Genomic DNA, 15,138 nt, shown 5'->3' with positions numbered 1-15,138 from the left:
AAATCACCAGCATGTAAAATTGTTTCTTTTTATTTTAAAAACCAACACTACACACCAGAATGAATATTAGATTTTTTTATTTAGTAAAATATTTAAACAAAAGGTACATAAAACTACATAATGCTGAAAAAAATTCGTATCCTTTTTGCTTTTTCCATTAGGATTAAATAAACTTTTAAGTTGTACCATGACTATTAAAAATGCACTGGAATGAAATAAAAAAATTAAATTAAAAAAGTGCACACAGCAAATTGAATACAGATTTGACACATTGTAGGCTAAATTCACACGCAAGTCTTACGATCATGTAACAGGCCATTTTGTAAACTAATACAAAATTGGAATGATGTACCAAACGTTTAACACTTTATGACAGAAACACTGATATTGTGAGGAGGACTGATATATACAAATAAATAAAATTGCATTTTATTTTTAGTTTTTCTTCGTCTTCACAGGTCTAGCTTACGAAGGCTCATTCTGCTAAAAGAGTCTCTGAAAGAAAAAGAAAAACTAATGTTAGGGTGGACAAAAATGGGAGAAAATTGACAAAAACACCTTCCTACCACGTGGGTACCTTGTCAGGCTGTCCTTTTGCTGCTTGTTAAAAAGGAAAACGGGAGGTTAAACACTCATCAAACACCTAACCATCAGGTGTAAAGATGATAAACGTGGCCTGAAGAAATGTGAACTCTTCTCTAACTGGGGCTGGTTATCAGCGCTTATCTAATGCCGGTTTGAGTATTAGATTTTTTTGTAAAAAAAATATATTCTTGACAATTTTGATTCAGTCAGGATTGTTTTTGCCCCTGTATAGCTCAGTGGTAGAGCATTGCGTTAGGAGCCCTAAAGGTCATGGGTTCAAACCCATTGAACACATGCTGAAAATAAATGTATACGTTGTAATCCACCATAAGTCGCATTGAATAAAAGCATAAATGCATAAACATATTTGAGTTACAATAGTTTTGTTTAATAATTCTGTCTGAACTGAACTATTACAAAACGAGGGCTAAGAACAAGAAAGTGACATTTCACCAGCTTTACAAGAGGATCAAAACATTACCACAGTTTGATCAGACTTTGTGTACCGTATTTTCTAAACTACAAGTGGCACTTTTTTCATAGTTTAGCAGGTCCTGGAACTTAAAGTCAGGTGCGACTTATATGTCAAAAATATTTCATATGAACCAAGAGCAACCATAACCGTCTATGCTGCTCCTGTATTTATGTAATTCAATGGATTCAGTGAGGTGAAATGACTTTGGGACCTTTTTGAACTTGATTTGGCTTGTCATGTTAATTTAGCCTATTCAGCCTCCCAGGTATGTTCTGTATGCTATTGTATATCGTGTAAATAACTGTTTATGTTACTTTAACATGTACGGACATCTATTTAGCCTGCTGTTCTGTGTGCTATTGTTCAGTTGAATAACTTGCCTTTCCAGATTAAATGTCTGTTCTTCGGCTTGGATTTTGTGAAATCATTTTCTAAATAAACGCTGCGTATGGTCGACTTATGGTCCAGAAAATACGGTACTAATTTTAATCTTTTATACCTTTAAGCCCTGGTTTCACAGGCAAGCTTAAAGGGAAGTTCGGCCAAAAATGATATTAAACTCATTATTTACTCACCCCCAAGCTGTCCGAGTTGCATATGTCCATCGTTTTTCAGACAAACACATTTTCAGATATTTTAGAAAATGTTTTACATCTTTCAGTTGATTAAATGTAATGTTACGGGGTCCACGACCTTTAAGTCCAAAAAAAGTGCGTCCATCCTTCACAAAATAAATCCAAACGGCTCCAGGATGATAAACAAAGGTCTTCTGAGGGGAATCCGCGCGGTGTTGTTATTTATTAACGTAAATAACTACCTTCTGGTAGCGCCGCCATCTTAGTCGCGTCCGCATTCAGGATGAGAGCTTACGGAGGCTACTCTGCTGCTCTGTGCCCCCACCCTGACATTTGTCATACGTCACTAAGAAAAGTGCGTACACTATGCTAATACTCTCTCCTGAATACAGAGGAGTCTAAGATGGCGGCGCTACCGGAAGGTATTTATTTACGTTAATAAAGTTTTAAATATGGATATTTCTACAACAACACCGTGCGTATTACCCTCAGAAGACCTTTGTTTATCATCCTGGAGCCGTTTGGATTTATTTTGTGAAGGATGGACGCACTTTTTTTGGACTTGAAGGTCGTGGACCCCGTAACATTACATTTAATCAACTGAAAGATCTAAAACATTTTCTAAAATATCAGAAAATGTGTTTGTCTGAAAAACGATGGACATATGCAACTCGGACAGCTTGGGGGTGAGTAAATCATGGGTTTAATATCATTTTTGGCCGAACTATCTCTTTAAACCTAGTAGTCCTAGACTAAGACACAAGTGTGAGCTGTCTCAACTGGAAATAACTTGCAGTGACAGGTCTTAAAATAAGCCAGTGCCATTGATTTGTCTCAAAATACACACCAGTAACGTCTTTTTCTAAGGCTTGTTTATCAAAGATGCTTAAACATCTTGATTAAACTAAGGCCTAGTCCTGGCTTTAGCTAAGCCTTGTCCGTGAAACCGAGAATAAATTGATTAAGAATTCACTCGTGTCCTTCCGGCAGCAGAAAGAGCTCATCGAGAGCTTTCATTACATATATGGCCTTCTCCTACCATTAGGGGTTTTCACACTTTCAGGGATAGTTCACTTTAAAATGAAAATTCTGTCATCATTTACTCATCATGTTGTTCAAAACCTGTATGAATTTAGCAGATAGTGACCACTGACTTCCATAGTAGGAAAAAATATTTTGAAAGTATTGTGATAAATGATGAAGAAAATATTTTGATAAACGATAATTAGCACACAGTTGACGGTACCCATTAAATTCCATTATATTTTTTTATTCCTACTATGGAAGTCTATGGTCACATTCTGCTGTGTGTTTACCATCATTTCTCAAAATATCTTCTTTTGTGTTCATCCAAAAAAAAAGAAATTCATACAGGTTTAGAACAACATTAGGATAAGTAATTAATGACAGAATTTTCAATTTAACTATCCCTTTAAAACAGTTAATCCCGGGTTATTCTAAACACCAGGTTAATGGAATCCTGTGTTATCGGTTTCACGTTTAGTTTCACACTGTTCATAATCTGATGTTTCACACGGTGTATTCCTAAAGCTTGAGCAGGGTTTCAGAACCCTGGGTTAGTTTCAGGGATAACCCCACTTCTAAATTTCAATTGTGAAACGATCCTTAACCTAGGTTTAAAAGCAGGGTTTAGAACAAAAATAACCCAGGGTTAAGTGCAGTGTGAAAAGCCCTATTGTGTACTTTGTCAAACATGATTCAGTAAGCTGCATTTTATTTAGCACAAAACGTCATCTGCAGCCTGGCATAAATGTAAAAGATTTTACAATTGGGAATATTTAGGAAATAACCAATTATTCAAAGATAGATCACAGAAAATCTGTGGTTTGGGTGCATTTACACTTTTTAATGATCAGGCTTTTAATAGAGCCGCATTTACACCTTGTCACTTGTGCTAAGTTTAAACACTTTTGAGTTTCTGACATCAACACTTTTTTTCTGACCTGTGGGAGTTGACCTGTAACACAGGTTTGTAGAGCTGTGGTATCTTCCTGTTAATAAGCGGTTGCAGAGCTTCTTTCAGTCTGTGGTAGTTTCTCTCCAGCTCTCTCTGATACTCTTTCTGGTCCGGCCCGATCAGACTCTTGTTTTTGCGAAGGGCATCTTCACATCTGTGGAGGTTTCAATAAGAAAAATGTCATTACCAGTGGCAACACATTTGTGACACTGCTTGTGAAAACCCAGCTAAAGTCATTTTTCTGATTAACTGTTTTAAATCATCCTACATAATGTAAAGAACATTCTGTATAAATATAACCTTTATTTTTTTTACCTTTTATTGACAGACAGTGATGTACAGAGAAGAAATTACAGGGTGGACGTGGGACTCTTACTCAGGTCGCCAAAAGCGTGTCTGAGCACTGCCTACTACACCAGTGGCTCTGACATGACCTTGATATCTTTCATTCATTTTAATCTTTTTACATGACCTTACTCAGTCAATATTAAAGGGAAATCAAACATTGATGCACCTAATCCCATAAACACCCAATAATTAGATTGAGACTTAGCATGAATTTCAAAGGCAGGGTCACATTTACGTTGCAATAATCTAATAAAACAACAGATTAAATAGTGTAATCGAGACACAAAGAACTCAATTATTGCCATAGATGCTGTATTAGAGAATCAAACCTCTTTGTGAAGTCTTTGAAGCAAAGTCGAAGTTTATTATGGTGCCTGTAGAGTTTAGGATCACTTGGGATCTCAGACAAAAACACTTGCGCCACTTCGAGGGGGCCCTGCAGAGGAACATACAATACATGTATTGCTTGGTCATTTAAAGGGGACATATCATGACTTTTTTCATGTTTAAGTATTATAATTGGGTCCCCAGTGCTTCTATCAACCTAGAAAATATATAAAATATCAACCCGGTCCCTTAGTTTTGAACCATTCTTTGCAAGCATGTGAAAAATAGTTAATTGAAATTTGTCTCCCCTTGTGATGTCAGAAGGGGATCTTATTATTATAATAATACCGCCCCTTAATCTACACTATCCACCCACGGCACTGCCATTTAGTGCAGAGATCAGCCCATATGCATTTAAAGGGACACACCCCAAAGTGACAATTTTAACATGCTATAACAAATTTTCTATATGGTATTTTGAGCTAGAACTTCACATGGGTACTCTGGGGACACCAAAGGTTTATTTTAGATCTTAAAAAAAGTCTCTCCTTTAAACGATTTCATTACTGGAATGGATCATTCATATCGTTTCCATTGATATTTGACTAAGCAGAAACCTTAAATGGACAAGCATGTATTAGTAATTCAAATGAAAATGCTCAAGAAGACCATGATGGTGGTGACTGTATTAAGTAGCGATGTCCAACAAGTCACCTGGTTCACAGTGGTGCCCACAGACCCCTGCAGAACCATCTGCAGCATTTTGGCATCAGATGGGTCCTGATGTGTGGCAAAAGCCAACTCCTGTGTTTTCTTCTGCATATCCTCAATGGCAACTTCAATGGGTGTGGAGATGATCTGAACATTTGTGCAGAAGCAAAAAAGTGTTATAGTTATGTAAATACATTTTATTTACATTAATAACGTTCACAAGCACGAGTTTTGGGTTACCTCCTCCTTGTGGATGATGTTAATGCGAGTCTTGATGTACGGGAAGGCATGAGAGGTAGTGAGGATGGTCTTTCGTTTATACTGTTCGTGCAGGTCACCGTGCGCCCTTCCGTCCAGTGTAAACGGCGTGCAATAGACAAACCGCCGCAGGTTGTAGTTCTTATCGAAGTACGTGATTCGGTCCTTCATTTCATAGGTGTCAAAATACGGTTCAACGTATGTGATCTGAATGAAAGCCTGTATTGGAGAGAATCATTTAATGTTGTTCAATTAAGCACAAGTAGCAAATCGTAAGGGTCACGCACACCTGAAGCACACCTTATTTGGATCCAATTTACACTTGTCGACTGGATTAGAGTCTTTAATGACTTCCACTTGTTCCTCTCCAAACCTTTCACCATAGAAACTCTGTCAAGGAAAATATATAAAAAAAGAAAAAATGTTTAAAGTGACCTACGCACACAAAGTTGGATGCATTCCCCTGTTGCGTACCTCAAGTCGATGTGATATTTCTGCCAGCTTGGTAATAGCCGGCTCTTTATACACATACTCCTGCTCATCCAAATCTCCAAATTTGGAACCGTAAAATCCGACTCTAAAATAGGTGCCAAACATTCGCTTTCCATCCTAAAAAGAAACAAAGTTTATGTTACAAATTGGCAACTGATGTAAAAGCAGTCACGGATTTACAAAATTACAAAAGAGTGACTCGTGAAGAAAAGTATGCTGCAATAAGCTAAATGTAACATTTGATCTTGCCTGTGTTATCAACTGGAAACAGTAATGTAAACATTGTTGGGTATATCTATACATAATACATTTTTTTCACACAACCTGCATTTACCACTTGCTTTATATTGATGTAATGAGGAGTTAAGCAGAGGAAACCACAAGTTTTAACACAGAAATCAATGCAGAATCACACAAAATACAATCATCTATCATACTGTACTGTAGCATACTGCTGGCAAAAATAAAAAGCCAAGACAAAGAAACTTAAAGAAATAGTTCACCATTGACTTCCATAGTATATATTTTTTTCTATTGTGGAAGTCAATGGTGATTCGGTTTCCTGCTTAATTACAAATATCTTCCTTCGTGTTTAGCAAAACAAAGAAATGTATATGATTGTAACAACTTGAGGGTGAGTAAATAATGACACAATTTTCATTTTTGATTAAACTATCTCATTAATGCCAGTCTTCATTGTATACCTTAAAGTGTTGCTACACATACAGTGGGGGAAATAAGTAAGGGGATTTCTGATCAATTTTGTGGGCTATTGACACAAAATGTTCACCAAATGTAGCCATCAAGCCAAATATTGAATTCATACAAAGAAATCAGAACATTTAAGTATACAAGTTGAGTCATAATAAATAAAGTGAATTGACACATGGAATAAGTATTGAACACATGAAGAGAACAAGGTGCAAAATGAGATAGAAAGCCAGGAGATCACCTGAAATCTGTAAGTATTGAGAGAGAAAGCCTGCCCCCATCAGTACTAATTGATATCAGCTGCTTTAGTCCTAATTGATGGCCTATAAGGCTTCCAGGAGGCACACAGGAAAGACTTCATGATGGGTAAAAGCAAAGAACTCTCTCAAGATCTTCGTAATCTTTATTGGTTAAAAGCATTTTGATTGGAATGGTTATAGGTGCATCTCCAGAATGCTGAATGTTCCTGTGAGCACTGTGGGCCATATTCCAGAAATGGAAAGAGCATGACTTCACCATAAACCAGCCACGATCAGGTGCGCCATGTAAGATCCCTGTCCGAGGAGACCAAAGAATAATCAGGAGAGTTCTTCAAGAGCCAAGAACCACTCGGGCAGAACTTCAGGAAGACCTTGTATCAGCAGGTACTGTTCAGCATCTACTGAACCGCCATGGCATCAATGCAGCCTCACCACGCAATACTCCATTGCTGAACAAAAAGCATATTGAGGCTCGGTTAAAGTTTGCGAAAGAGCATTTGGAGAAGCCTGTGGATTATTGGGAGACTATAGTATGGTCAGATGAAAGCAAAATTGAACTTTTTGGCAGTCATTCTACACACCATGTTTGGAGAAGAAGTGGCACTGCCCACCACCCCAAAAACACCATACCAACAGTTAAGTTTGGGGGTGGAAGCATCATGGTTTGAGGCTGCTTTTCAGCAAAGGGTACTGGCAGACTTCATATTATTGAAGGCAGGATGAATGGAGAAATGTACTGGGACATTCTGGATAAAAACTGCTGCCATCTACCAGAAGCTGAAAATGAAAAGAGGGTGGACATTTCAGCAAGACAATGATCCCAAAGAAAATCATGTTGCTTGAATGGCCCAGTCATTCACCTGACCTTAATCCCATAGAAAATCTATTGAGTGAACTGAATATCAAAAATCATAAGTGGCCCAAGGAACCTTCCAGATGTAAAGACCATTTGTGTGGAAGAATGGGACAGAATCACTCCTGAGCAATGCAGACGATTGGTCTCTCCATACAAGATGCATCTAGAAGCTGTTATCACCAACAAAGGCATTTCTACAAAGTATTAAAGTGTGTTCAATACTTAATCCCTGTGTCATTTATTTATTATGACTCAACTTGTATACTTAAATGTTCTGATTTAGTTGTATGAGTTCAATATTTAGCTTGATGGCTACATCTGGTGGAAAATTTGTGTCAATAGCCCACTTAGAAATCCCCTTACTGATAAAAATGTCAAATACTTATTTTCCCCGCTGTATGACTGATGTTTAATCGCCCATTTGTCACACTATTTTCAGTAAAAATACATTAAACTGTATTATCCTTTAAATGACAGGGTGCAGTGATCAAGAAGAAAGTAGGCATTCTCCACGCAAGACATACAGTAAACTCAACTGAAGACATTACAGTTTAAGTCAAGACTGAGAAGCAGTTTTAAACAGTGTGACATCATTATCTGAGAATTATATATAAGGAAAGACAACAGCAGTAAGAACCTTGTGTTCTTTAACAGTAAACAAGTAAATAAATGTATTCAAAAGAATAGATACAGAACAGATCAGATAAGATTTAGATTGTAGTATGTTCCTCATGCGAACATAAAGATGCTGCTGCAGGCTACGAATACACAACGTCAGGCCAAAAACAATTAGTAGGTACTGGTTCGACAGGATTTTAGAGGTAAAGTAAGAAAAAAAATGCTAGGTGTCAGAAACGGAAACGGGAAGATATCAGAGTGCTCTATAGACAGAAAGTGAAGTGTCAATCAGGTGCAAGAGAAGGCTGAACCACTCACCAACCATACTGACAATACTCAAAATATTCTCGCTTTACAGCAAAAACTTTGGAAAACATCAAAAAGTCGAATCGAATGTTAATGATTTTACAACAATCATCCGTGTTTGGTTGTCTGAGATGGCTCAGCCCCTCTGATTCATTGCAATCAGTTTTCCAGTCATAAACGCGAAAGAAATAAACCCTAAAACTAGGAACTTACCACAAGACACAATAATTAAAGTGGGAAGAGGAGGGGTCGGCAACCAGGGAAATAAAAAAGGAGAGAACAGAACATATTTTATTTAAGAAACTTCGAAAGACCAACTAAAAGCACATGTACACAACACTACCAAAACACCACAAATGAATACTATACAACCCACAAAAAGACTACAAAACTCAAGAAACGAACATGCAGTTAGGGAGAGGCAGGCAGAGAAGAGTGCACTAAAGGATCTTTATTAAACAGACAGTTGCATTCCTGGTGTAATGCTTCAATACAGTAAGTGTGTCAAATATAAAGTTGAGTTGCTGCCATGCAGTAATCCATGTGAGAGTGAGATTAATACTAGTTTACACAAAAACGTGATGCAAATGAGAATTCAGGGGTCGATTTAGTTGGTTAAGTAGGGAGTCTGCAGGAGATCATGATTTGGAGCATAAAGCATTTGGTAAATATTTTTTTCAGTTTTTAACTTGAGATCAATGCGACATAAATTATTAATGAAAAAAACTATGGGTAAAGTGATGTTGGGGCTGAAAACTACGGAGCCCCTAAACTAAATTAAATAGTTTAGTTTCGCGTGCGCACGTGAAACTATCGCGCGGGCACGTGAAACTATCGCGCGGGCACGTGAAACTTTTGCTTTCATGTGCGCAAACGAAAGTTTCACGTGAGCACGCAAAACTAAACTTAAGAAAAAATCTGCACATGAAGGTTTCGCATGAGCACATGAGAGTTTTGCGTGAGCACATGAAAGCTTCCCGTGAGCACATGAAAGTTTCACTTGAGCACATGAAACTAAACTTTAGATTTTTTTTACTCCAATGTCACTTTAGGGGCTTAGAAGAAAACAAACAATATGTATGAATTGTATAGTGTCCTTTTACAAAAAAATTTTTTTAGGGGTGCACCGGTAAAAATGTTTTACCGATATTCGATTACTTAAAGGAAAACACCACCGTTTTTCAATATTTTACTATGTTCTTACCTCAACTTAGACAAATTTATACATCTATCTTTATTCAATGCGTGCACTTAATCTTTGTACAGCGCGTCGTGAATGTGTTAGCATTTAGCCTAGCCCCATTCATTCCTTAGGATCCAAACAGGGATGAATTTAGAAGCCCCCAAACACTTCCATGTTTTACCTATTTAAAGACTGTTACATGAGTAGTTACACAAGTATGGTTGCACAAAATAAAACGTGGTGATTTTTAAGCGGATAAAAAATGAGAACTATATTGTATAGCGGAAGAGCACTTAGTTTTCAGCACTTCGACCTCGGCGCGCAGTTACATCATCACTCCTGACTACTCCCCCTCTCGCTCAAACGTCCGTCAATAGTACTGCATCCGCAGTTCTTCTTCAGTTCTTCTTCATTTGTCAGTTACGTACGGTGCGGCCATCAACACCTCTTGTAAATCGAACCCTGTGCTTCTGAAGTCACGTTAAGACTGAAATGGCAGTGCTGATGTAAGAAAGAGACGAATGAGGACGTGAAATGGCGCATTCATGAATAAATCTGCTCATTAGTGTCACACAGTGGCTCCCATGCATGGCCTGTCAAAACTGACAATGTTAAGATCGCTTCTCCTCGAGAAAGAGAAGGGAGAGGAAGACGTGAGAAAGATGGACGCCCCCCGCGGAAAGAGAGATGGAGGGATGGGCGAAGAAATGAAAACGTCTGTAAAAAGGTTAATGGGTCAAATTCACAGCAAAGAGTCGTGATAAACGCCCACAGCTTGCAGATGTGGGCCAAGCATTAACCATGAATTTCAGCACCTACCTCCCAGCCTGTGCTCTGTATGACAGAAAGAATACAGCACAAATCAACATACACAGGTCACAGTCACACCCCTTCACTCCTGACTGACAAGCTAACTGCAAGGCACTATGGGAAATATGGATATAAGTATAAGTCTACTTCAGAGTCTCTACAATATTTTAAGTTCCCGTTTGATGCAAGCCTATATGATTTCTTTACGAAAAACAGGTAAAGACACAATTTTGAGGCGCGAGATGTTATGTTGCATCAAATTTTAGTACTTGAACAAAACCTTAAAACCCTAAGCAACAGTAAAAATGATCATATTTTACACGTTACCACAAGTAATACTACCACAGTAATCTACGCACACAAAAACATGCAGTCTCTTTATGCGCACCTTTTGTCAATAAACCCTATAAACTACATAGCCTTGGGTTATGGTACATTTGCTAAAAATATCACGTTTCTGTGTATACACACAAGCAAATTGCTGCCAAGTTAGATCTCTTTGTGAGACGTGCCTGCTCGCAGGAGTTGGCAGGTTGTTACATTAAGCTACTAGGGCAATAATACAAAGTCCTGTTGTCTTGGTCTGAAACATCATGCTTGGAGTACTTATGAAAGCAATAAACAGAGCCTGTTTTTAAGATCCAAACCAATAAGCGAAATGAACATTTACCTGGTGCACAATTTTGCCAAAGGCTTCCTGAAGTTTACCATGAATAGTGGCCAGCTTCTTAGCATCCCTGTTGGCCTCGTGTATAGGGATGAGGACTTTGTAGACCTCGTTCACTGCTTCGTACATACCAGCCTACAGTCAAATAATGACATGTATGAATAAATCCAAAACACTACACATATTTTGTCTCGCTTATTTAACACACCGCATTCAAATCATCTTAAGCAGGAAGTACAATTTTCCTAAAGCTCAACTGGTAGAGCATTGTGTTAGCAACAAAAAGGTCATAGGTTTGATCCCATTTTACCTTAAATGCACCGCAAATCTTTTAATATTAAATATTAGATAAAAGTGTCTGCCAATTGTGAGTGCTAATGGAGACATAAAATGTGTTGATCTAACATTACAGTAAATAAGTCACCATAGAAAAAGAGGCTGCCGCCTGTTCCAGCAACCCGACCAGGCCAGCCTCAGTGAAGTATTTCCCCGAGCAGATCCCCTCCTCATCTGGGGACACTACGTCATCTGACACTGCCGATTCCTCTAGTACATTAGATGAAATGTTCTGTGGCATAAGAAAGAAAGATTTCATGAGTATATTTTTTGAAAAGGTATACGACTGACGTATTATTATTGGCGTGCAGCAGGAACCTGAAATGTGACACATCCCACAGGCAGGTACTTGCGATCTTCCAGCATGCTGAGGTACTCGGCCACCAGGGCGGCGCTGTGTACCAAACACTGTGCTGCCTCTGCGTGGTTATTCCTCTCGGAGTGTTTCCCTGCCATATTTTGTAACCAGGTCAGTCGTAAGTCTGGGGATGTCTGATAGCCCTTCGCAATCCTATAGATCAGAAAACAAATTTTTTATTACCTATAAAGATATTTCCTCTAAATACCACAGGACTTCGCATGTACAAAGATTAAGTGCAGGCATTGAAAAAAGATAGGTATGTATTAATTAGTAGGGGTGTAACGATTAACCGTGCAAATGCGCGTTTTCTCAATGAATGAATTTGAATGAATTACGATGAAATCCCGGCACATCCGAATGCCAGGGGGCGCTCTCATGCAGAAACTCCCTTTGTGCCACAGAAGAAGTAGCTTTACAAACCCTATTCCAGGAAATGTCTACAGGAATATTTATACACCGTTCTTCAAATTGTTTCAGGTATTTTCATGATAATAAAGAATATTTTGAATGATTTTTATTAAACGAGTGTTGCTTTTTTAAATGCATGTTATAAACGACTCTGACTCATAATGATTTTAGATTGATAAGGACCAAAGCTGTGCATGAAACAAAGAATGAACAAAAAATTGCAGCCTTGCAATTCAGAATCAAATTTAAGACAGGCATTTTTAATGGGACACACGATTAATCGTTACATCCCTATTAATTAGTCTAAGTTGAGCAAATAATGACAATGCAAGCAACCGTACCTGTACATCAGATCAATTAACATCTCTGGATCTTCCTGATGTTCCTTCATTTTCACTGTGTCTGACAGGATCATGTGCAGGTTAAACACCAGGTCTTGAACCTGAAACCCAAAGCCGTAATTAGCTCCCCATGTTCTGGACCTTATTATAGATGGTGAAGAGAAATATACATGGCTCACCTGGTCTGGAAAAGTGGTTTCTCTGAGCTCCAGATCTTCTTCTGCATAAGTAAGAATGGTCTTGAGTGAGCGGCGCAGAAACTCCTCATTAAAGTTCTGAGATGTACCCACCAAAGATGAAAGAGACATGGTCACCTGCATTTTGACTCGGGCAAAGTTCTGCAGAAGAAAGAACAAACACACAAAAAATTTAAATACTCGTGTTCAGGGTGCGATTTGTGAAAAAAACAGAGGGGGGAAATGAAATTTCATGGCAACGATTTCGGTATATTTCGTCATGAGTCATTTTGTACCCACCACTAGTTTTAACTTCTGTCCATAATAATTTGACTTTTGGTTCGATTTTGTGGACTGTTTTCAGTGGATATGAGGAGCAATATGAGAGAGAAATTTGGTAATCATTGTCCGACCTAACAAAAATCCATTATATATATATATATATATATATATATATATATATATATATATATATATATATATATATATATATATATATATATATATATATATATATATATATATATATATATATATATATATATTAATATTTCTAATATTCAGAAATGCGCTCTCCCCTCACAAGCTCTGATCGGAGCAAACTTGAACCTCACTGTCTGCTGAAATTGCGCAGAAACATCAAAATATTACCAGCTTTTTAAATGGTTTGAAAACTAAACATTTAGACTATTTTAGCACAAATTATGAGCTTATTGACAAAATTAGAATATAGTAAAAGTTTTTTTTGTGTGGCTGTGCCTGAGCTACAGGACATCGTCTTTCAAAACATAACCTGCGCGAAAGAGAAAAAAATGAATGCGTCTCTGTCCACAGCACATTTTCTAAACATTTTAATTCATAAAAATAAATCATGAGAACATGAACTTCATCACTGCATTTGCAGGAATTGTAAAAAAAATGTCTTATTAACTCATGAAGCATGAACGCAATATTTTTACTCTAATAGCTTTTCTTTCCCCACACATATGAACTGTGATCATGCACAACGAAAAAACACGCAAGAATTAAATCTTGAATGGCAAAACTATATGGCACAACGTAGTTTCAACTTAAACATAAATTTGAACAATGGATTGATTGCAAAGTTAAACCATTACAGTAGAAACAGTTTTAATGCTGCTTTTAAAGTAATAACGTTAACTTTACAACGCAATGCTGAGCTAAAGTGAAATGATAGAAAAGACAGATGCATTATGTTTTAGACTGGACCCGCCCGCGCCTTGCTAAACACCTCACATAACTTTATGTTAATTCGCCCGGGCATGCGGTACTCGTGCGAATCACTTACCTTCAATGGCATTAACTAATATTGCATATTTAATAATAAAAACTTTTGCAATTGTTTACATGTCACTGAATGTGTAAAAATGCAGTTCTTGTAGCATTTACACAGCAGGTATAACCAGCAGATGTCCTTAACACGCTGCGTTTCGCGTAACGCTAAACAGCGAATCTAGTAGTTTGTGTTTGTGTAATGTAATATCTTGCATTTATACCATGGGCATGTTGAATGCATTATTCTGATTGGTTGAGAAATGTTTCACGGGTATGCATTTGTTTTCAATAACCGCACACCTAACTTGTCAAATGTCTTAAAAACAACCACCTGAGCAATGTTTTTGCTATATAAAATATGTGTTTAAATCCACAGGATCCATTCATTTAGGATGACATTTATCAAGATGCAGCGTGTGAATTAGTTTCTCACATTTCCAATCTCAAAGTTCTGTCTCATGAGGAGGTAGAGAGATGCGCTGGCATGGGCTCTGATGGTGCTGATGCTACTGCTACAGTTTCTCAGGAGACGCAGACACAGGTCAGCACACTGTTCAGTCTCTTCCTCAAACAGCAACTCTGGAAACTAAACACACAGCACAGTCAGTATTAGTGACAATCTACATCAATATGAAAATTTTTATTGTGCATTATTCTCAATTGTCAAGTACTGTATGTATTATTTGTCTGATTCATCAAATGATAATTAGAGCACAAATTAGCATCAGCTCACCTTAGACACGAGAGCGCGCTGTGTGGCGAAACAATGTTGCAAATACAGGGCACTTTGGTTACATGCCATACTGTGGAGCAAGACCTTCAGAACTCCTCCCAGAATGCTTTCTTTGGACTCTGTCACTGACACGGTCTACAAGGTGCATAGACAGGGTATTATATAGTTAAAATAGATAGAAATATAATTAGTTAAAATATAGTTAGAAATGTACTACCTGAACTATTATTTCTAGTGTATCCAATATGATGAGATTAGCTTCTGTTGCCAGGTTGCCATCGATAATTGCTTCATGCTCTAGTTCAGCCCTGGTCCTATCAAATAATT

General features: G+C 37.7%; 1 protein-coding gene across 20 annotated transcripts in view; it reads right to left on the bottom strand.

The window, feature by feature from the left end:
- Positions 1-60: 60 nt before the first annotated feature.
- The window catches only part of dock7 (dedicator of cytokinesis 7), a 56,606-nt gene continuing 41,528 nt past the window's right edge, over positions 61-15,138 (bottom strand). For 13 of the 20 annotated variants that reach the window (XM_073815157.1, XM_073815160.1, XM_073815161.1 and 10 more), the window contains 16 exons: positions 15,029-15,125; positions 14,812-14,946; positions 14,512-14,664; positions 12,786-12,944; positions 12,607-12,707; positions 11,815-12,007; positions 11,585-11,728; positions 11,164-11,295; positions 10,503-10,517; positions 5,732-5,857; positions 5,558-5,647; positions 5,240-5,476; positions 5,003-5,146; positions 4,291-4,397; positions 3,600-3,767; positions 61-495 (listed from right to left, as the gene is read on the bottom strand). In XM_073815157.1, the coding sequence (XP_073671258.1) occupies positions 453-495; positions 3,600-3,767; positions 4,291-4,397; positions 5,003-5,146; positions 5,240-5,476; positions 5,558-5,647; positions 5,732-5,857; positions 10,503-10,517; positions 11,164-11,295; positions 11,585-11,728; positions 11,815-12,007; positions 12,607-12,707; positions 12,786-12,944; positions 14,512-14,664; positions 14,812-14,946; positions 15,029-15,125 (2,044 nt within the window). In that variant the 3' untranslated portion in view covers positions 61-452. Of the gene's footprint in view, positions 496-577; positions 598-3,599; positions 3,768-4,290; positions 4,398-5,002; positions 5,147-5,239; positions 5,477-5,557; positions 5,648-5,731; positions 5,867-10,502; positions 10,518-11,163; positions 11,296-11,584; positions 11,729-11,814; positions 12,008-12,606; positions 12,708-12,785; positions 12,945-14,511; positions 14,665-14,811; positions 14,947-15,028; positions 15,126-15,138 lie in introns of all 20 variants that reach the window. The other 7 variants (XM_073815158.1, XM_073815162.1, XM_073815166.1 and 4 more) reach the window with 2 other exon arrangements.

The sequence above is a fragment of the Paramisgurnus dabryanus genome, chromosome 7 (assembly GCF_030506205.2).
Source record: "Paramisgurnus dabryanus chromosome 7, PD_genome_1.1, whole genome shotgun sequence".
NCBI classification, from domain to species: domain Eukaryota; kingdom Metazoa; phylum Chordata; class Actinopteri; order Cypriniformes; family Cobitidae; genus Paramisgurnus; species Paramisgurnus dabryanus.
The sequence above is the reverse complement of the archived record's forward strand: the minus strand, read 5'-3'. Positions and strand labels throughout refer to the sequence as shown.